This window comes from Drosophila willistoni, unplaced genomic scaffold, assembly GCF_018902025.1.
Source record: "Drosophila willistoni isolate 14030-0811.24 unplaced genomic scaffold, UCI_dwil_1.1 Seg171, whole genome shotgun sequence".
NCBI lineage: Eukaryota > Metazoa > Arthropoda > Insecta > Diptera > Drosophilidae > Drosophila > Drosophila willistoni.
The window spans coordinates 1730222-1751733 of NW_025814133.1; the positions used below are offsets into that span (position 1 = coordinate 1730222).

The 21512-nt window shown below is 38.1% G+C and overlaps 2 protein-coding genes across 2 annotated transcripts in view; both read right to left on the reverse strand.

Annotated features, from left to right (window-relative positions):
* The window catches only part of LOC6652588 (pikachurin), a 568882-nt gene that overhangs the window by 400090 nt on the left and 147280 nt on the right, over positions 1-21512 (reverse strand). The gene's annotated exons all lie outside the window — the stretch shown is intronic.
* On the reverse strand, positions 4753-6392 carry LOC124461006. Its single transcript, XM_047012593.1, has 2 exons — positions 5874-6392; positions 4753-5813 (listed from the first exon to the last, which is right to left on the reverse strand). The coding sequence occupies exons 1-2, from the start codon at positions 6313-6315 to the stop codon at positions 5275-5277; spliced, it is 981 nt and encodes a 326-aa protein (XP_046868549.1). The 5' UTR covers positions 6316-6392; the 3' UTR covers positions 4753-5274.

The following is a 21512-nucleotide window of genomic DNA, read 5'->3' on the forward strand; positions in this document are numbered from 1 at the left end:
TAAGCTAGATTTAGTTTAACTAGAAAAGTGACTAAACGAACAAGTGAAGGAAGACTTTAATAGGAGAAAATTCATTTAGCTGCCCCCACTAAAAAGGGAGTTCAACCCCCCTACAAAACAGCTTTGGTACGGTTTGTTCACTCTTCGACTAAGTCAGACTTAACAAAGTTATTTGGAACTACAAAGATTTTACGATTTTAAGAAACAAATGAATAAAGGATTTACAATCAAGAGATATCGAGGAGGTCTTAATATTAGATCGTAAGATGAAATCTGGCGCAGGCAATTTAACAAACGAGAAAGACGGCAACAGTGTTTATTGCTGTTTCGGTAAAAGTCATAGGAGTTATTGCAAGTGTCGTTGTTTAAGGGTTGAATTCTGCTCCCTGTCGTGACGGTCGTGTTTTTTTATAGCTCCAGAGTTTTTACCAATATTTATTTTTTGTGGTATGTTTAGCCGGCTCGAGGTCAATTTTTGTTAAAAAATGAAAAACAGCTTGCTATATAGGTACATTTTAGTTTTCTACATTGGTCCAGTTAAATGGTATTTTAGAAACTACGTTGCTCTTGTCCATTGTATCAATTTTGCTCTTTGTCCTGTTGAATATACTCCGTAACGGGTTGTTCGGCTTGTGGGCGATCTGTAATTGTTCTGTGTCGTAGAAATCCGAGTTTTCCAATCTTTCCGATAGTTGTGGGACATATGTGACGGACATAAAGCGTTTTGTCGAAACCTCTTTATTGGTTTTCTTATTGTGAGATTTTAGTAATGTCCTTATGGTTTGGAAAGTCATTATCTTTTAAAATTCGTCTTATTTCTTCCTTCGTTTATTCATGAAAAATTGCGTCCGATATGTTAAGCATCCGTTGTATACAACCTCTTGCTGTATTCATTATCATCGACTTCGACTTCCTGATGCTGTTGGTTTTTCGTACCATTTAAATTTTAGTTCGTTTCCTCGTCTGTGTATTGATGAGTCTAGATATGTCAATTTATTGTAATTTTCCAACTCTATTGTAAACTTAATGTTTCTGTCAAATGAATATAGGTTGTCAAGTGTGTTTTGAATCTCGTCTTCTTTGATTATGGCAAAAAGATCATCTACATATTTCGTCATAATGCTAGGTGGTCTTTGTAGTGTTTTCATCATATTGTCTAGGAGTTCTTCCATAATTATGTCGCCTAATAATTGTGACGCTGGTGATCCCATAGGCATTCCTTTTAGTTATGTATATATGATGTCCTTGTGTTTAAAATATCTGTTCTCTTGTATACATAAACGTACTATTTCCATGAACGTTAAATTTGGAATGTTAGTGTACGCTTTTATTTTTGTCCATTTTTCCCTAATAGTGTCAAGTGCCAATTCTATTGGAATACTTGGAAAAAGTGAGACTACGTCAAATGATATTAATCTTTCATAGCCGCAAATGTATGTGTCATTATTCCTTGTCTTAAATTCTGTGGCCTCCTTTACGTCGTATGTTGAGTCTGCCGCTATATTTTTTAATATGTTGACTATGTATTTGTATAGTACGTAGGATGGCGAACCAATTGATGAGCAGATTGGTCTAAATGGCGGACCTTCTTTATGAATTTTAGGTAATCCGTATATTCTTGGTGGAATTGATGTGTTTGTTATTAGCTTATTTCGTTCGGTTCTTGAAATAAGTTCATGTTTGTATAATTTTTCCACCAATTCGTGTTTTTTGGTCTGTGGTTGGGTCCTTCCTTAAAGTTCTATATGTATTTAAATCGTTAATTATACTATCCGTTTTTTTTCTCATTCTCACTCTTCTCCATTGAAACTGGCTAATATGTCAACATTCTGTCTACGAAATTTCCTTGTTTGTTCCACTTTGTCAAGTATTGCACGATCAGCTGCGTCTTCTTTGTTAGATGTTTTGTGGTGTTTTATTAATAAAGAGAATTTTGTGCTTCCTCTTGTTTTTCTTTGTCTTTAAGAGTTTGTTCTAACTCTTTTCTCCTTCTCCTGAAAAACCTATTGTATTTTGAGTTATGGCTTATAAATTTCGGGATAAGTCTTTATCTCGGTTATGCTTTATTTCGAGTTATACTTGTAGCTTTCTTGATGTTTGGAAGGAGTCTTTGATTATTCCGCTTTTGAAAAAGGTCAACAAATCGGATATTTCTAACTACCGTGGCATTTCCAAACTTTCCACAATATCTAAGCTATTTGAGAAAATTATTACGTCGTCCCTTCAACACCTATCCAGATCCACTATTTTTCCTTGTCAGCATGGCTTCATGAAAGGTCGTTCGTCGCTTACCAACCTTTTAGAATTGACTACCCTTATTTATACCGACTTTAGCAAGGCTTTCGATACGATTGATCATTCTATGCTTCTTACGAAACTTAACATTATGGGCTTTTCCCCGAAACTGTTAGCTTGGTTAAAATCGTATCTTATTGGCAGAACCCAAAAGGTGTCTTTTTGTTTCTCAATATCTAAAACTGTTCGAGTTACCTCATGTGTCCCCAAAGGCAGTTATCTGGGCCCATTGTTATTTACCCCTCTTATAAATGATTTGCCTTTGCCTTGGCTCATACACGCGTGCTCAAGTTTACGGATGACGTCATAATTTTTTATTCCTATAGTGATCCTTCTTTCCAACAGTACTTGCAATCAGATCTCGATGCATTCTGTGATTCGTGGCACGTTAATAAATTACACCTTAATGCCTCAAAGTGCTTTTTTATGACATTCAGTCGTTTGTCTCCGTTCCTAGCACATTACTTGGATTGTGTACCATCATTCAAAGACTTAGGCGTTATTTTTGACCTAAAACTTTCATTTAATTTTCACATTTCTTCAATTGTCAATAGAGCATGCGGAGTCTTGGCTTCAAAAAACGTTGGGCCAAAGAATTTAATGACCCCTACGTAACAAAGGTTTTATACACTTCGTAAGTTCGCCCTACTCTCCTTTCTCTATCTTTAATAATGGACTTAGCCTAAAGCACATAATGAGGTTTGGAGTTCTGTCGCTCAAAGTACCGCAGAACGGCAGTATATAGCATGCCATATGTATTTGTACATATGCATATAAATATACGGATGGTACATACTCAATAAGTGCTTACGGTAGCGTTCTCACGCTGCGGCCAGTCCGCATAATTGGCGGATCCTATTACTGCACTTATATATAGGTATTTGTTATTGTACAAACATAGCAACAAAGTGTCGTTATGGTATGAGGTGTTATTCTTACTTTAAAGCTGAGCATATGACCACTTGTTATATTGTATACTCTACAATACAGTGGGCATATGCTCATTTGGCATACAACATTCTACACCTCCCTTTAAAAAAAAAATAACGTAATATATTAAAGTTATTTAATATAAAAATTATTATTATTATTTTTATATATTATGTTGTGTAAGAAAAAGTAAAAATTTTTTTTTTCAATTTTGAAATATAAATATATATGTAAAAAACATGATTTTTTTTTAATTTTGAAAGATATCTATCTATATATATAAAATTCTCGTTGTGTTTGTGTTTGTTACCAAACTACTCCGAAACGGCTCGACCGATTCTCACGAAATTTTTTATGCAGATCGTGTAGGACTGAGAATAGGCCAACATCTATTTTTTATACCCAAATAATAACGAGCTCACGATTAAAACTGACTAACTGTGCTGGATATCTCAACTATCCTGTGTTTTATACGAGTGAAATTAGACACACGGCCTACTTGATAAGAGATGAAATTCAACAAAAATAATTTAAATCTTCCAATCGAAACAGGCCGTGAAAAACCATATACAACGTTGAGACTTTCTAGATTTCAGTAAGGTGATGTACACTGTTGAGTTCACACGGCTTCGCTTGGTGATTCCCGTATTCAAAAATTTAATTTTCCAGTTTTTTTTTTCGGAACAAACAGTTGAAATTTTCTTTTAACTTCAGGACAAGCGTTCTGTCGCTGTCGCCGAGTGTGGTTCGGTGGAAGGCGCGCACAAGAATTGTGCGTCTCGAGTTCAGTCGTTGTTACAACTCGAGTGCGACCGAACTCGCTGCGCTAATTATTGATCAAGAAAATAATACACGTTATACACCAATCAGTTTTCCAACTTGATTTATTATAACAATGCCACGAACACGCAGGGGGGCTAATTTGAGTCGTCAAACAAACAGATCTAGAGGCATGCAGAAGAAGAGCAATAAGATCAGATGCAGAAAGGCAACAAAGTAATGCAGATGTCCGTGTAAGAATGGCGCAGTTACGAGATGAGCGAAACCAACAAAGACAATTGGAACGAAGAGAAGCGCGCAGATTCGTAGCCAACAGACGTAGAGGGATTGACCAACATCAACAAGTACTTCGAGCATTTACATCACATTCATTTCTTCGACTAGCATTTCAGTATGAGCCTGATGTTGAATATTACGCTCATTCCAAAGTGGTAATTGGTACATTGGACAAGGAATGCCCGCACTGTCAAGCCCTTAAATTTAAAAATGAGCCAATTGGGATGTGTTGCTCATCAGGAAATGTGAAACTTCCAGAAATTGAAACACCGCCGGAACCATTGCACGGCCTCCTTATTGGTACTGATCCAAATTCTTCGCTGTTCTTGCGTTCAATTCGGCAATTCAATTCATGTTTTCAGTATACATATATATTCTTACAAGCAAACCCGGAGAACTTCGTAACGCCTAACAGTCAAAGAATTTCGTGTTACCTTTTAGCTTGAAACTTGCCATTTAAAATGGTAGTATACATATATATTCTTACTAGCAAACCCGGCGAACTTCGTAACGCCTAACAGTCAAAGAATTTCGTGTTACCTTTTAGCTTGAAACTTGCCATTTAAAATGGTGGCCTCAATCACGTTCTTCATTAATTTTTTAATAACCAATCGTGTGCCATTGCACAGCCGTGGTGGGTTCAAGTTAAGGAGCAAAATCACCGGAGATCCTACTCTCAATTGTAAGTGGTGCGGTGGCATGCCTGGCAAATCCAAGGAATTAAAAAATTCTACTTGGTAATTTACAGCTTCGATAGTATTGCAAACTGTATCAACAGATTTGTATGACACAGAGTCTGTTGGCAACAATTGTTGTATCTTGAAATTTAATCCATGAACGTCCACATTTTTCGCTGCTAAAATGGCTCTGTCTGCCAGCCACTCAAGATTTATATATTGTGTGTGTACATCGGGAAATATACAGTCGATGAGAACATCTTGCGAGTGGACGATTGTGCGAAAACCGGTTGGTAATTTTATTGATCCAGTATTTTCATGTACGGTAACTTTCCCATTGCCAATATCTAATAGCTGTTTCGAAAAAGTTTCGGCGGATGGATCCTGAAGCGTTTGAACGCGCATGTTCACATGCCCTGTCATGACGATGTATTGCACTTTGTCCAGGTAATAATAACGATGTAATTTCCTGCCATTTTGGATTACATGTAAAAGTAATAAAAAAGCACGGTGGTCCATATTCACGTACGAAGGTCATAGCATCCTGTATGTATTCTTGCATGTGACGTGGACTACCTATGTACGATGATGGTAGGATGACAGAGCTACCGATTTCGGCAGTATCAGCGTTGCTGGCAATAGCATCTCGCAAGTGAATGTATTCTTCCGCACGCAGCTTCTGTTGGTTAAATCGCAGGTATCGTAGTCGTTCACTCTCTATCTTGACGTACATATCGACCATAAATTGTTGGCAAAGCTCACGACATCGTAGAATGATATTATCCTGACCACGTCTAATCATCAACCGAAACGAATAGAAATCCTTTGAGCTAATATTCTTGTTTGTTTCGGTTCCTATAATAGTATATCCATGTATTAATTGATGAGTTTTCATATTCTTAATGAATGAATTACCTGTTACCGGATCTCGTTGCTTAAGGTTTATGCAATATCCGTCTTGTCCCTTCCAAAAAATGAGTGGATATTGGAGAGCATCATATAAACGATGGGTATCAGGAATGGACTGAAGAGAATTATTTCTTCTTCGAATCACGATTTGTCGCGTAGCTGTATGGTCGCCAACCATGATTCCAGCCACGTCGTCAACAACAGGTGCGTTGAATCGACGTATATGCCCTCCAGCTGGTGTTCTATCAGGATTGATGAAAATAGCGTGATTGTCACTTTGTAGCTTATGCATATGTGATTTGAATAATTTCAACAATTCGTTGTGCTCATTTAACAGAGCGTCCAGCTCGCTGACAATGCGCGTTGCAAATGGTGAATTGAGGTGATTATAGTTGCAACGTGTATTCACGCGATTGGTGAGTGCCCGTTCGGAGTCCTCGCCACCCATAAAGTAATTTGTAAAAATTTATAAGGTTCGTTTGGCATTGGTAGTAATGAGCCGACTTTGTGGTAAATTTAACCTTTGATTTTGAATGTGGAATTAAATTGTTGACCATTTGCAGCAGAATTTTTAACTATTTCCGTTGCTCCGAACGATGTCATTTGAAAACATGAATTGAATTGCCGAATTGAACGCAAGAACAGCGAAGAATTTGGATCAGTACCAATAAGGAGGCCGTGCAATGGTTCCGGCGGTGTTTCAATTTCTGGAAGTTTCACTTTTCCTGATGAGCAACACATCCCAATTGGCTCATTTTTTAATTTAACGGCTTGACAGTGCGGGCATTCCTTGTCCAATGTACCAATTACCACTTTAGAATGAGCGTAATATTCAACATCAGGCTCATACTGAAATGCTAGTCGAAGAAATGAATGTGATGTAAATGCTCGAAGTACTTGTTCATGTTGGTCAATCCCTCTACGTCTGTTGGCTACGAATCTGCGCGCTTCTCTTCGTTCCAATTGTCTTTGTTGGTTTCGCTCATCTCGTACCTCTTGTAATTGTGATGCACGTAACTGCGCCATTCTTACACGGACATCTGCATTACTTTGTTGCCTTTCTGCATCTGATCTTATTGCTCTTCTTCTGCATGCCTCTAGATCTGTTTGTTTGACGACTCAAATTAGCCCCCCTGCGTGTTCGTGGCATTGTTGTAATAAATCAAGTTGGAAAACTGATTGGTGTATAACGTGTATTATTTTCTTGATCAATAATTAGCGCAGCGAGTTCGGTCGCACTCGAGTTGTAACAACGACTGAACTCGAGACGCACAATTCTTGTGCGCGCCTTCCACCGAACCACACTCGGCGACAGCGACAGAACGCTTGTCCTGAAGTTAAAAGAAAATTTCAACTGTTTGTTCCGAAAAAAAAAATGGAAAATTAAATTTTTGAATACGGAAATCCCCAAGCGAAGCCGTGTGAACTCAACAGTGTACATCTCCTTACTGAAATCTTGAAAGTCTCAACGTTGTATATGGTTTTTCACGGCCTGTTTCGATTGGAAGATTTAAATTATTTTTGTTGAATTTCATCTCTTATTAAGTAGGCCGTGTGTCTAATTTCACTCGTATAAAACACAGGGTAGTTGAGATATCCAGCACAGTTAGTCAGTTTTAATCGTGAGCTCGTTACTATTTGGGTATAATCAAGCACTTAGCGGTTTCGGCCCAAGGTTCCTGGCTGGAGGCGACTTCAACGCCAAGCACACCTGGTGGGGGTACAGGCTCAACAATCCAAAGGGACTTGCGCTCTTCCCATGCATACGTACCCTCAACCTGACCACCTATTCATCTGGCCAACCTACCTACTGGCCGACTGATCCGGCCAAGACAACTGATGTCTTGGACTTTGCTATTTCTAGAGGCATCAACAGCAGCTCCATTCACACAGATACAGACCACGACTTGCAGTCCGACCACTGCGCTGTTAAGTTCTGGATAGATATCCCAGTCGAGTCGACAATACGCACCACCAGGCTACTCATGAAAAACTCCAACATAGACTCTTTCAAAACTATGCTTGACGAGATCACTGAGCCCAACGTCTGCCTCAACAGTGGAAAGGACAAAATGGCTTGCCCTTGTAGCCCTCCAACTAGCAGCAGACACCAACCAACACCTCAGAGGGACATGTTCGCCTGGTGTGACGGGATCAACAACGCTTTGCGGTAGAAAAGACGTTTGAGACGTGTCTGGCAACTCAGCCCGCAACGAAGCCACTGCCGCATACCTCCAAGTACTCGAGCCCAACCAACCTGACCATAATCTTTGGAAAGCCACTAAATACCTTAAAAGGCCCACCGTCAGGAAAGTCCCTATCCGAGGACCAAATGGTCTATGGTGCAGATCTAGTGAGGACAAAGCTGAAGAGTTTGCGACCCATTTAGCCAATTCGTTCAAACCCTTCAGCACCTGCAGCGCAGAAGATGCCAATGCTACCCTGTCCTTCCTTGAGGCCACCCTTCAGATGGCTCTTCCCATCGATCGAGTTACTCCTGAGGACAACCAAAAGCCCTGGCTACTATGGCATTGATGCAGTCACCATCAAATGCTTGCCGCCGAGAGTGATACAACTACTAGCCAACATTTTCAACAGGATCGTTGATCTCTGCCACTTCCCCACCCAATGGAAGTGCGCAGAGATTATAATGATTCCTAAACCTTGGAAGCCCGAGAGCGAAGTAACCTCGTATCGTCCGATCAGTTTGCTGGCAATACTCTCCAAGATATTCAAAAGAATATTTTTGGCCAGAGTGTTGCCGCTACTGGACGAAGGAAACACGATCCCAGAACACCAGTTTGGATTCCGGCAACACCATGGCACTCCTGAGCAATGCCATCGCATCGTGCAGAAGATGCTCTATGCTTTTGAAGACAAGTTTTATTCCTCCGCTGTCTTTCTGGACGTGAAGCAGGCCTTTGATCGAGTCTGGCATGATGGGCTCCTGCGCAAAATAAAGAAGCTCCTACCCGCCCCGTACTAGATGGTACTTAAATCATACATCTTGGACAGACGGTTTTACGTTAGGTGTGAGAGTTCCTTATCAAGAATAGAGCACATCAAAGCGGGCGTCCCTCTGGGCAGTGTACTGGGCCCTATACTATACACCTTATATACTGCTGACCTACCAGTGCTGCAACAACCGCAACTCCTGATTGCCTCATATGCAGACGACACAGCATTCATTGCCAGCGCACCAAACCCTACGGAGGCGTCAGTGATCATCCAGGAACAACTGCTCACACTTGAGCCCTGGCTAAGCAGGTGGAACATCGCTGTTAACACAGACAAGTCGCTGCACATGACTTTCGCCACACGCAGACTCGACTGCCCCCCAGTCAGTCTTCATGGGTCGCTTCTCCCGAGCGTGAATTCGGACAGGTATCTGGGCCTTACTCTGGACAGGCGATTAAACTGGAAGGCGCACCTTAAAGCTAAACGTGTTCAACTCAACATGAAGCTGGCTAGGATGCAGTGGCTCATCGGCACGAAGTCACAGCTCAGCATTAGCAACAAGCTGCTGCTGTACAAGGCCATTATCAAACCAGTGTGGACTTATGGCATTCAGCTCTAGGGAACGGCCTCAGATTCGAACGTGAACATAATTCAGCGCTTCCAGAGCAAGCTGCTCCGCAGAATAGTTGGTGCGCCTCCATTCGTTCGCAACTCGGTCATCCACAGAGACCTGAACGTCCCATCAGTAAGCAGCGAAATTAAAAGATACGGCACTCGACACTGCTCCAGGTTGGAGACGCATGACAATATTCTGGCACTCGCCCTGCTAGATAACAGCACCCAAACAAGGCGGCTCAAAAGATGTCACCCCCTGGACCTACCCTTCAGGCAAGAACAGGACTGGTGAACCCCATTTAGCTGTCCATGAAATTTTTGAAATTTTGAATCTTTGTATATATATCTCTTCTCTTTTTTTTTTCTATATCTTTTCCTCCCATATATATACTACTACACCTCAAGTTATTGTTAACCCCCCTTACTTAATTTGCTTATTGTCCTTCTAGGATAGATTGATATATATCTATATATATCAATATAGATATATATATCTCTTCTCTTTTTTTTTTTTTTTTATATCTTTTCCTCCCATATATATATACTACTACACCTCAAGTTATTGTTAACCCCCCTTACTTAATTTGCTTATTGTCCTTCTAGGATAGATTGAAAATAAATATAGAACAAAAAAAAAAAAAATTTTTCCTATTCATTATAATTACATTATTATTTTTATACCCTTGCAGAGGGTATTATAAAATTGGTCAGATGTTTGTAACGCACAGAAGGAGACGTTTCCGACATATATATATATTCTTGATCAGCATAAGAAGCTGAGTTGATATAGCCATGTCCGTCTGTCCGTCTGTCCGTCCGTCCGTCCGTCTGTGCGAATGCGCTTTACTCAGCCGTCTTAAGAGCTATCGGGCTGAAATTTTTTTTCGGAGTTTTTTATTACCCGGGAAAAATAAAGTATGAAAACCATCAGGATCGGACCAGTATATCATATAGCTCACAAAGAACTAGAAGAAACATTTTCATAAAAATCGGAGTATGCTATGAAATTTACATATGTGATTGTAAAATAATTGTAAAATAGAGAGTAAAATTGTTTTGTTTGTATATTGATGAATTGAGTTGCAGAAAACAAATTTTGAACATGTAAAATTATTATTACCAAGGACTGCAAGGGTATATAAACTTTGGCATAGCCGATGTTAGCTTCTTTGATATTTCTCTATACTAATGACCTTAAATGGTCCTATATAAGAAGATTCTAATTAATGACCTGTTTAATTCGATTTTAAAATCTAATACATTTTTATCATTTATTTCTTTTTGCTTCATTTTATTTTTTTCTGAAAGTATTCGAGCTCTTTTATTAGCGTTTTCAAATCTAAACTTAACTTCTATTGCATAATCTTCTATATTATAGATAGGATCTATCGTATTTACGCTATTAAATTGTATTGGACAAAGTAACCTATTGTCTACCAAATACTAGTTCATATGGACAATAATTTTGTTTGACTAATGGTGTTAAGTTAAAACAACACACGAAATACTGTAACCATATGTCCCAATTAGTTTTATCTACTGAAATATATGAACGAATGTACTCATTGAATGTCCTATGACTTCTTTCAACGGTACCTAATGTCTGGTGGTGGTGTGCTTTATACATTATGTTGTCTTTTTTTAAATACTTGCACAAGTCATTTATAATGGAATTTTTATATTCTGTTTCCATGTCCGTAATGAACGTTTTTATTGGACCGTCCTTCAGAATAAAAGATTCCATTATGGCTTTTGCTACAGTTGTTGCACTTTTGTTTGCAACGGGAATTGCTACTAAATACTTTGTCAAATCACATATTAAGGTGATTGCGTATTCATTCCCATTTTCTGAATCGTGTCTACTATCACTCTGTCAAAAGCATATTGTGGAGTTTCGGTTATAATCATTGGTGATCTTGAATGTTTCGACGTTTTCGACGTCAGGCATTTTGGATATTTATTAGTGTACTTTTTTACATATTTAGTCATGTTTTTCCAATAATTTTTAAATTTATTTATTTATTTATTTATTTATTTATTTATTTACGTCAACTAACACAGCAGTCGACGAAAAAGCTTAAGCTAAAGACAGATAGTAATTAAATGAAGAAGGTAGCTTAGCTTTATACACAACTAAACATCCCCGGCCCGGTGGAGGTGTTTTATTTGCACAAGGTGCCAGCTATGCCCTGATTCACAGCCAATGTGGCCAGGGATGAGTTGCAGCCAATCCAAGTCCAGAATATTTTCATTGGTTTCGCTGTAGATGATTAAAAAGTATAGCGCGAAGAGAAGTGACAGAAAGATGAGGAGAGATAAGGTGAGAAAGGTTGTTAAAAGATTGGCAAAGAACACGAAGAGGTTCGTGAAGAGAGTAGTTAGTCAGACATCTACTAAGGTGAATAGGAAAAAGTTTCTGGTCCGACGTGAGGGAACACAAAAATACAGCGTATCTAGTAAATTGGTAGAAATGACTTCGCCGTTGACTAGTTTATGGAGAAAGAGAATGCCAAAAACAAGCCTACGGTTATAAAGTGAAGGAAGATTAATAAGAAGAAGTCTGTCAGAATAAGAAGGTAGGCGAAGACCCGGGTCCCAATTTAGACCGCGTAGCGCAAACTTAAGGAATCGCTTCTGTACCGATTCAATACTACGCTGGTGAACATCATATTGCGGGTTCCACACTGGCGAGCAATATTCTAGAGTAGGGCGAACTAACGAAGTGTATAAAACCTTTGTTACATAGGGATCATCAAATTCTTTGGCCCAACGTTTAATGAAGCCGAGAAGGCTGCTTGCTCTGTTGACAATTGAAGAAATATGAACATTAAATGAAAGTTTAGGGTCAAACAAAACGCCTAAGTCTTTGAATGATGGAACACAATCTAACAGAACAGACTTAATAGAGTAATGAGCTAGGAGCGGAGACAAACGACTGAAAGTCATAAAAGAACACTTAGAGGCATTAAGGTGTAATTTATTAACGTGGCACCAATCACAGAACGCATCGAGATCTGATTGCAAGTACTGTTGGAAAGAAGGATCATTATAGGAATAACAAATCTTGACGTCATCCGCAAACATGAGCACGCGTGAATGCGCCAAGGCCAAAGGCAAATCATTTATAAACAATGTAAATAATAGTGGGCCCAGATGACTGCCTTGGGGTACACCTGACGTAACTCGAACAGTTTTAGATATCGAGGAACGAAAAGACACCTTTTGGGTTCTGCCAATAAGATACGACTTTAACCAACCCAATAATTTTGGTGAAAAACCCATGATTTTAAGTTTCGCGAGAAGCATAGAATGATCAACCGTATCGAAAGCCTTACTAAAATCAGTATAAATAATATCAGTTTGACACTTTTTACGGAAGCCATGGTGTACAAGGGTAGTCAATTCTAAAAGGTTGGTAAGCGACGAACGACCTTTCATGAAACCATGCTGACAAGGAGAAATAGTGGATCTGGATAGATGTTAAAGAGAAGACGTAATAATTTTCTCAAACAGTTTAGGTATTGCCGAAAGTTTGGCAATGCCACGGTAGTTGGCAACATCCGATTTGCTACCCTTTTTAAAAAGCGGAATAATAAATGACTCCTTCCAAATATCAGGAAATCTACAAGTCTCACTCGATATAAAGAATAACCGAGCTAAAGGCTTAGATAGGGAAATAGAACACATTTTAAGGATGCAACTAGGTATATCATCAGGCCCGGGAACGAAGGAAGACTTCATAGATGACAAGCTAGAGAGAATACAGTCTTCAGTAATACTGGGAAAAAACATACAATTTAAATGTGGGATTGAAAAGGGATAGGGTGTGGGATCCGAAACAGTAGTAGAATATGTCGACTGAAAAAATTTAGCAAACAGATCTGCAATATCTAAATCATTATTAGCAGACTGGTCGTTAAGTCTGAAGGTGGAAGGTAGGATACTAGAGCGTCTTTTGGAATTGACAAAGTTGTAAAATCTTTTGGGGTTATTATAAAATTCAGCCTTACAGCGAACGAGATAATTGTTGTAGCATTGAGTGTTTAAGAGACAAAATTGAGATTTGGCTATACAATAATTTGCATAGTCAAGTCGCGAACCAGTTTTTTTAAATCTTTTAAAATATCTCGATTTAATGTTACGAAGATTAGAGAGCCTACGTGTGAACCAGACTGGCGAGCTGGAGACGGTAGAGACATTCACATAAGGAACGCATTTATCAATTAGAGAATTAAGAGCAGAATAGAAAAACTTCACTGCACAATCTATATCGCAGCACTCAAATAGAAACGACCAATCAAAAGAGAAAATAAGGCTGTTAAGAAGATTGAAATTTGTTTTACGAAAACATCTACGACGAGAATTTGAGATGTTTTAAATAAATTAGTAACGGAATTGTAAGAAATAGTAACTTCAATGGTAGGATGATAAGGATCTTCAGGTTTCACTAGTGGCTGTGTTTGCGATACAGCACTAACAGTGGGATCAGAGACAAAAACAAGATCAAGGATTCTTTTAGAACAGTTAAGGAAAGAATTCAACTGATATAGTGGACATTCAAGTAGGCTATCAAGAAAAACATGTTGAGATGAAGGAATTAAGAAAGATAGATTATCATCAACAAGCCAAGAAATATTAGGCAAGTTAAAATCACCTAAAACTATAAGAACATCACGATCTTTAAGACGACCAAAAATAGTTCGTAAAGCATCAGCATGGTGCACGTAGATCATGATATCAGAAGCTGGAGGAATATAAGAACAAGAGATATATAGGCTAAAGTTAGAACATGTAACTTCGACGCAAATAAACTCAACACCTAAGGGGAGATCAATCGGCACCACACTTGAAGACAGATTCGAGTTTACAGCAATGAGTACTCCACCGCCACGACGACCAACACGATCAAGCCTATAAGAAATAAAATTATTAGAAAGAATTTCATTATCTAGAACAGAGGAGTTAAGCCAAGTTTCAGAGAAAGCTAATATGTCAGCTGAAAAGGTTTGGCTATCACAGAAAAGGTTCGACAGCTTGGTAAGAAGTCCTCTTACATTTTGATAATGAATGCAAAGACTAGACGTTATTAGTTTTTTGAGGTAGAAGATAAAGTAGGAAGGTGGACAGGCAACGGACGAGAGCGCTTATTGGGCGCAAACTCGTGTACAACTAGGCCCTCTGGCCAAAAATTAGGGTCAACCATAGCTGAGAAGTACTCATTTGGTACTGTAATTTTAAAAGAGGAGATTTCGCGAGGCCTAGAAAACTTAAACTTTTGAATTAAAACCTTAGCAGGGCAAATATTACCAATGTAAGCTGCCACAGACGACTCAGAAGTATCTGGAGCAAGCCTAGAAATAAATAATTGTTTGCGATGAGGCACTACAGTTAGTGGAGGCGGAGGAGCATTGGGATCCGCAAGTGATTGAGAGCCGGCATGATCCTGTGATTGATCAGAGTTCCCGTGAGGGATAGATTGAGGTACACCAGGGCTTGTAATGGGTACTTCAATCTGAAAAGAAGAGCATAAAGAGGGACAAGAAGATGGTGTAGGCGAAAGTAAAATCGGAGAGGAAGTAATAGAGAGAGCTGGCGACTGCTTACGAGGCAACTCAAGGGTACATTTCTTGTGCAATTTCTCAGAAGGTGGAACAAATTTGAATTGCGACAATAATTTAACGCTAGAGTCACACTCGTTCGACAGCTGTTTGGCCAGTTTGTTTAAAGAAAGAAACCTTAAACGAAGATCCCTATACATACGGCTAAAATCAAGCTGCTGGCTGGCACAAGATGGGCAAGTCCAGCGCATTAAGCCAAGCTCAGGCTTAGACACAGACAAACCAGAAAATTTGTCGTAGTCGCGGCCATTGAGGCCAGCACATTTTAAGTGAATAAGATTATCGCAGAGCCAACAAGATATTGCTCTATACTGATCATCAAAACAATCAGAATGTTTGCAATTAGGTAGACAACAAGCCATTGAAAAGCCGAAAGAAAGGCAAAAAAATTATATATATATAAGAATATATAGAAAAATTAAATTCACAGCACAAAGATAATTATTGATAAATAATCAATAATTACAAATAAAACAAAGAGACAGCTAGAGTGCACAGCACAACAGAGAGTGCAAGAACAGTTATAAGCCGAGCTTTGAAAGGCGGCCTTACAAAAGTGATTACGCGGGAGAGAAGCTAAGCACAAGCACAAAGCAGAGAGAACAACAAAGCCACTAGCACTGATGGTATGATGGGGGCGATGAGGGGAGCAACTGCAGAAGCAATGACGAAAGAGAAAAAAAAAAGAAAAAAAATATGTAAATGCACCAAACACTAATCACGAAAAAGAAAAAACTGTTTAAACTGATTAATTTGGCGAATTATGGAAATAAAACACAAGGGAGTCAAGCGAACAACACCAAAACAAATTAAGCACAATTAAAAATTGAGAAAAAACAATAAATATTAATAAAAACTCAGGAGCTATGCAAAAACACGACCGTCACGCCAGAGAGCAGAAAGCTTATTGATTTCGTCTCTTTATTTTTGCAATTGTTTTATTTATGCCTGTATGACCTCCTTGAATTGGATCTTCATGGAATGTAGACAATATAGGTTCTTTTTCTTCATCGTTTTGGATGAGGGTCACCGGATTGAGTAGCGCTACTCTTAAAAATTGTAACATTTTATTGCCCATATTTTTGAAAGATTCTATTGAAAAAGTTTCAAAGATCTTTTCGCTCGGTGCCACTTTGACTTTGCTGATACTAAGTATACCGGCTTCTTTTTTGAGCCTTTGAAAAAACTGACCTAAGTCGAGAATTCCATTGGTGTACATATCGCAAATCGCAATTCTTGCTATAACTTTCTTGCCATGTTTGAATGTGGTCGAAGAATCAGTTATTCGCAATGTCACTACTTTTCGTTCTTCGTCATTTCAAGTTTTTCTTGTTTATTTTCTGTGCAGAAATTGTTTTGTCTACTTTGGTGCCTGGTATTGACTTTCAGGACTTTTTTGTTCATGTCAATTAGATCGGATATTGTTATCCTTGATAGGGCGTCTGCCACAAAGTTATCTTTACCTCTCAGATACTCTGCCGTAAAATCATATTCTTCTTATTCGAGTCGCATGTGTGCTAATTTAAAACTAGGATTAGCCATAGAAAATAAATATGTTAAAGGTCTGTAATCAGTTTTAACTGTAAAGTGTTTGCCATAAATATATGGTCGAAAATGTGTTATTGCCCAATGTATTGCTGCTAATTCTTGTTCTGTAGTACTTTATTGCTTTCACTTTTCGTGAATTCTCGTGATGCATATGCAACTGGGAGTTGGAGACCATTATAGTTTTGAGTTAAACTGCTCCACATGCGTGTTTGCTTGCATCCGTGATTATGCAAAATTCTTTTCTAAAATCTGGGTACTGTAATAAATTTGCCTCAACAAGTTTCTTTTTTAGAATGCTTCTTCACACTTTGTTGTCCATTCAAATGGGACATTCTTTTTACATAACCTCGTTATGTGCCGTGAATATTCGGCGAAGTTTTTTATAAAACGTCTATAGTAATTGCAAAATGCAATGAATCTTCTAGCGCTGTCTGCGTCCGTAGGGACTGGATAGTTATTGATGACATCAAATTGTTTGTCATCTGGTAAGATTCCTTTATCTGTGCACCTGTGACCTAAAAATGTCACTTCGTGCATAAAAAATGAACATTTTTCTGGATCTAATTGGAGATTTTGTTTTCTACGGAGTTTGAAAACATCTGTTAAATTTTTAATCATATGTTGTTCAGAACAACCAATAACGATTAAATCATCCATATAAAGGAAAGCTTGCGAAGGCTCAAGCCCTAAAAATGCTATTGTCATCATTCTCTGAAATGAATTAGGCGCTATTTTTAAACGATTGCTTTTTGAAAAAGATGTAGTAATTCTTGAGTTTTCCTCAAGTTCAATTTGGTGGAAACCTGACATTAAATCAAGGCATGAAAAATATTTAGCTCGACCCAATTGATCAAGAATATCATCAGTTCTGGGGAGTGGGAATTTATCTGACAGCAATTTCTTCTTTATTTGGCGATAGTCAATTACTAATCGCCATTTTTCCTCTTTAGAGCCCGGGAGAGCTTTCTTCGGGACTAATAAAAGTGGGCTATTATACTTTTGGTGATACAGACGGTTCAACAATATTTTGTTCAATTAATTTTTCAACTTGACGCTGGATTTCTTCTATTTGGCTATGCGGACATTGTCTCAATTGTTGCTTATAAAAATTTTTTATTGTGATTGGTTCGGTTTCAAGTCCGAAGACATCACTATACTCGGTGCATATATCTTGAAGTTGCTTTTTAAACAGGATTGGAAAATTTTTCTTTAATTTAGTAACTCTTTTCTTTTGTCTTTTAGGTTTTGGACACATCGTAGTTCGAAAGTGATTCACATTTTATGTTATTAATGCCTACTATTTGGCATGTATCTTGTGATCTTGCTGGTAGAAGTGTGGAATTAGTACCAGAACTAAATGTCATTGGAACATATATAGGATACGTTAAGTTTTGTGGTCTAATAATAAACGAATCCTCTGAACTATTATAATCTAATTGGCAATTAAATTTTTTTATGAAATCTAATCCTATTCTTCCATCGCAGGGGATTGCTAAATTTGATTGAAGTAAATGAAATTTGTATGGAATAATGTAGTTGTCTGTTTGTAATTCGATTGAGACTAGTCCTTTGTAGTTTATTACTTCTTCTCCTATTCCTCGAATGTCTATAATTCTATTGACTTGGATGTCGTGAAAGTCATCAGAATTTTCTTTTATAATTGTAATATCTGCACCTGTATCAACCAAAAAATGTTATCTTTTTGTTTGTTGCAACATTTTTGAATGATACGAAATTGTTGAGAGTTAAGTTGACGTATATATTTTACTATTTAATCCTGTGTATCTGGATGAGTTTGAGAGTTTCCCGAAGTATTTTGGGCAACTCGGACATTATTGTTATTGTAATTGTTTCTGATTTGGTTGTTGACTCGATAGGAATTATTCCTACCTCGGTTATAACCTCTACCTCTATTGTTGTTTCTGTTATTGTTATTATTATTATAGGAGTTGTAGTTACCTCAGCCATTGCCTCTTTCTCTTTGGGAATAGTAACTACCTCCTCTATTATTGCGACCTCGCTGAAATAATACTGTACGTGCACTTCCAGTAATTTTTGTGCTGAAATGCTTCCAGTACTTTTTGAGCTTTTCATGTTCGCAATTTTGAATCATTGCAGAAATAGACTCGTTTATGGAGAATTTTTCTGCATTAACTGGGTCTAGGCCGTTATCAATAAAGGCTGCCTCCAATTGCTTCCGCAAAATATTTATTTCGGTTGCATACTGCGAAGTAGTTTTGCCTTTTTTTTAATTTTAATAATTTAGCTTTTAGCACGTCGGGAGATTCTCCTTTTACGTTATCTCTGAGCTTGTTTATTATTCCTGATATAGTTGTTACTTATACCTTGTACAAGATTGTGCCGGTTATTTTCGACTTTATGACTTCAACAGCTATATCTTCCTGGTCGCCTTTGGTTCTTTCTACAAGCTTCAATGCTGTTATGAGCCGATTTAATGTTAATTTTTTTCCATCGAATTCAGAGACTGAAGAGGAAACCTGCTTCACGTATTCCCTGTCCAAGGGTACCTGGTTAGTCCTTGTAACTTCTGTATTCTCGTCGAATGTTTCGATGTCACTATCTATATCAGTTTCTGTATTGATCATTGGTTTAGACTCATCTTAATCTTCCAACTCGTTCTCGTCGAATTCAGCGAGCAGATTTGGATCTTCTGGTATTGTTATTACAATATTTCGTTTAACACCAATATTATGTAGTCTTGTTTTTAAACTTTTTACAATTTTCTGACTTATTTTTTTTTTAATGCTCTTGAGTAAATTTATCATTAACTTTCCTTATTATAGTTATAATGTTATTATATTGTGCTTTTAGTATTTGCGCAAGATGTATCAATGTATCTGATTTTGTTACTTTATAAAATTTATATGATTTTTCGAATTTGTTTTTATAATCAATGTTTACTGGAAAATATGGAGTTTTTAGCGATGCGAGCGCAGTATCAATATAGTTGTTCTCCCTATTGCATGTGGTTCCTCGATACTTTTTACCATTTCATAAAGTAATGTACTCAACACAACGCCCTTTTCAGTTTTTGAACAACCGATTAATGGGCTTGCAATACTATGAATAGTTTCTATATTCGAGTAGAGGTTTATTAGAGACTAAATTTATGCATAAGAATATTCGCTGCAGCGCAGGCAGCAAGAAAATGAATGTAAAGCAGAAATGAAAGAATGTCCGTTACAATTCACAGATCGGATCATTCGAGAATAATAAGAAAGAGATAGACATACTGCGGTTGTTATATGCATATTTTAACACTCGTTCTCAACGCGAAGTCTATCTTATAAAAATATTATTTTAATCCCAACATTTCTGTAAACTTTACATGTTTGACCTTACATAAGTTCTTTGTTAAAATATCTGAAGTCATACTATCTGTGGCAATGTATTTGATATCTATTACATTATCTTTATACATTTACCTTATAAAATGATATTTTATTTCAATAATCTTGCTACGTGAATGAAATTTAGCATCTTTAGCAAGACATTGTACGCTCTGGTTGTCGCTATAAATTAGCAGCTTCGCCATCGGCCCGAATCCCATCTCGTTGATCAGCTTTCTGATGTATATCGCTTCTTTGGCTGCTGTAGAAAGTGCTACGTACTCGGCCTCCGTGCTACTGAGGGCAACCAGATTTTGCTTCTTTGATTCCCATGACACCGCCGCTCCAGCAATAAGGAATGACCAATCGGTGAACGACTTCCGATCGTTGCAATCGCCAGCCCAGTCCGTATGAACAAAACAGTGGATAGGAACACCAGTTTTGCTATAATGAAGTCTCACATCTGAGGTACCTCTTAGATATCTCAATACCCTCTTGGCTGCAATCTCATATTCCTTGTGCGGATCTGCATTTCTCTACGCCAAGTTAGACACAGAGTGTATTATATCTGGCCGTGTAGTCAACGCGAAATACAATAACGAACCAATGAGTGACTGATCGCGTGTCTTGTCCACCTGACTGTAATCATTTCCATCGCACTTCGTCTGGAACCAAACCTCTAGAGGAGTCGCGTTCGGCTTGCAGTCCTGCATACCATATTCATGCAACAAGCCTTCGATGCACTGCTTGTGGCCTATGGAGACGTTTATGAAAGTTACGAAATAGCGCGCACCACCTTGTGACGCTGTACGCATTGGTCCACAAATGTCTGTATGAATCAAGCCCAACAATTCCTTTGAGCGACTTTCCGAAAACTTCGGAAACTTCTTAACGCAAATTTTACTTTTTGCACACGTTTCACATACAAGGTCATTTGTACTACACACTCTAGCATTGAGACCATAGACCATATCCTGCTTAATCATTTTATTTAAACTATCGAAGTTTAAATGTCCGAACCGATCATGCCATTTGACCAGCTGATTTACGTTTGTTTCTGCAGCAAACACTGTTTTTGTTTTACTTTCAAACAAAAACAAATCGTTGTGTTTCTCTGCGATAAATCACGATTGTTACTGTCTTTAACAAACGCTTTGTTTTTGACAAAATTTACTCTTAAGCCATTTTCTGTTGCCTTTGATACCGATATAAAATTACATTGTAAGTCTTTTACATATAGCACGTCAACCAATTCGATAGTGATATTTTTCCATTTTAGTTCCACTCTACCGCAACCTTCGGCTTCTATATAACTGTCGCCTGCTAACTTGATTTTCTCTTTGTGCTCACGCATACACGTAAACATTGATTTGTCCACACACAAATGAGCTGTTGCCCCGCTGTCTACACACAACGCACTTTTCGACAAATCGATTCTTGTTCCAGAAGTAGAGAATGCCGAAAAAGACTTCTTACTGTTCTTTTCGCTCGCGTTTTTTTTTTTCTCTTTCGAACCACACTTCGACGCGAAATGCCCGCGACGACCGCACATTCAA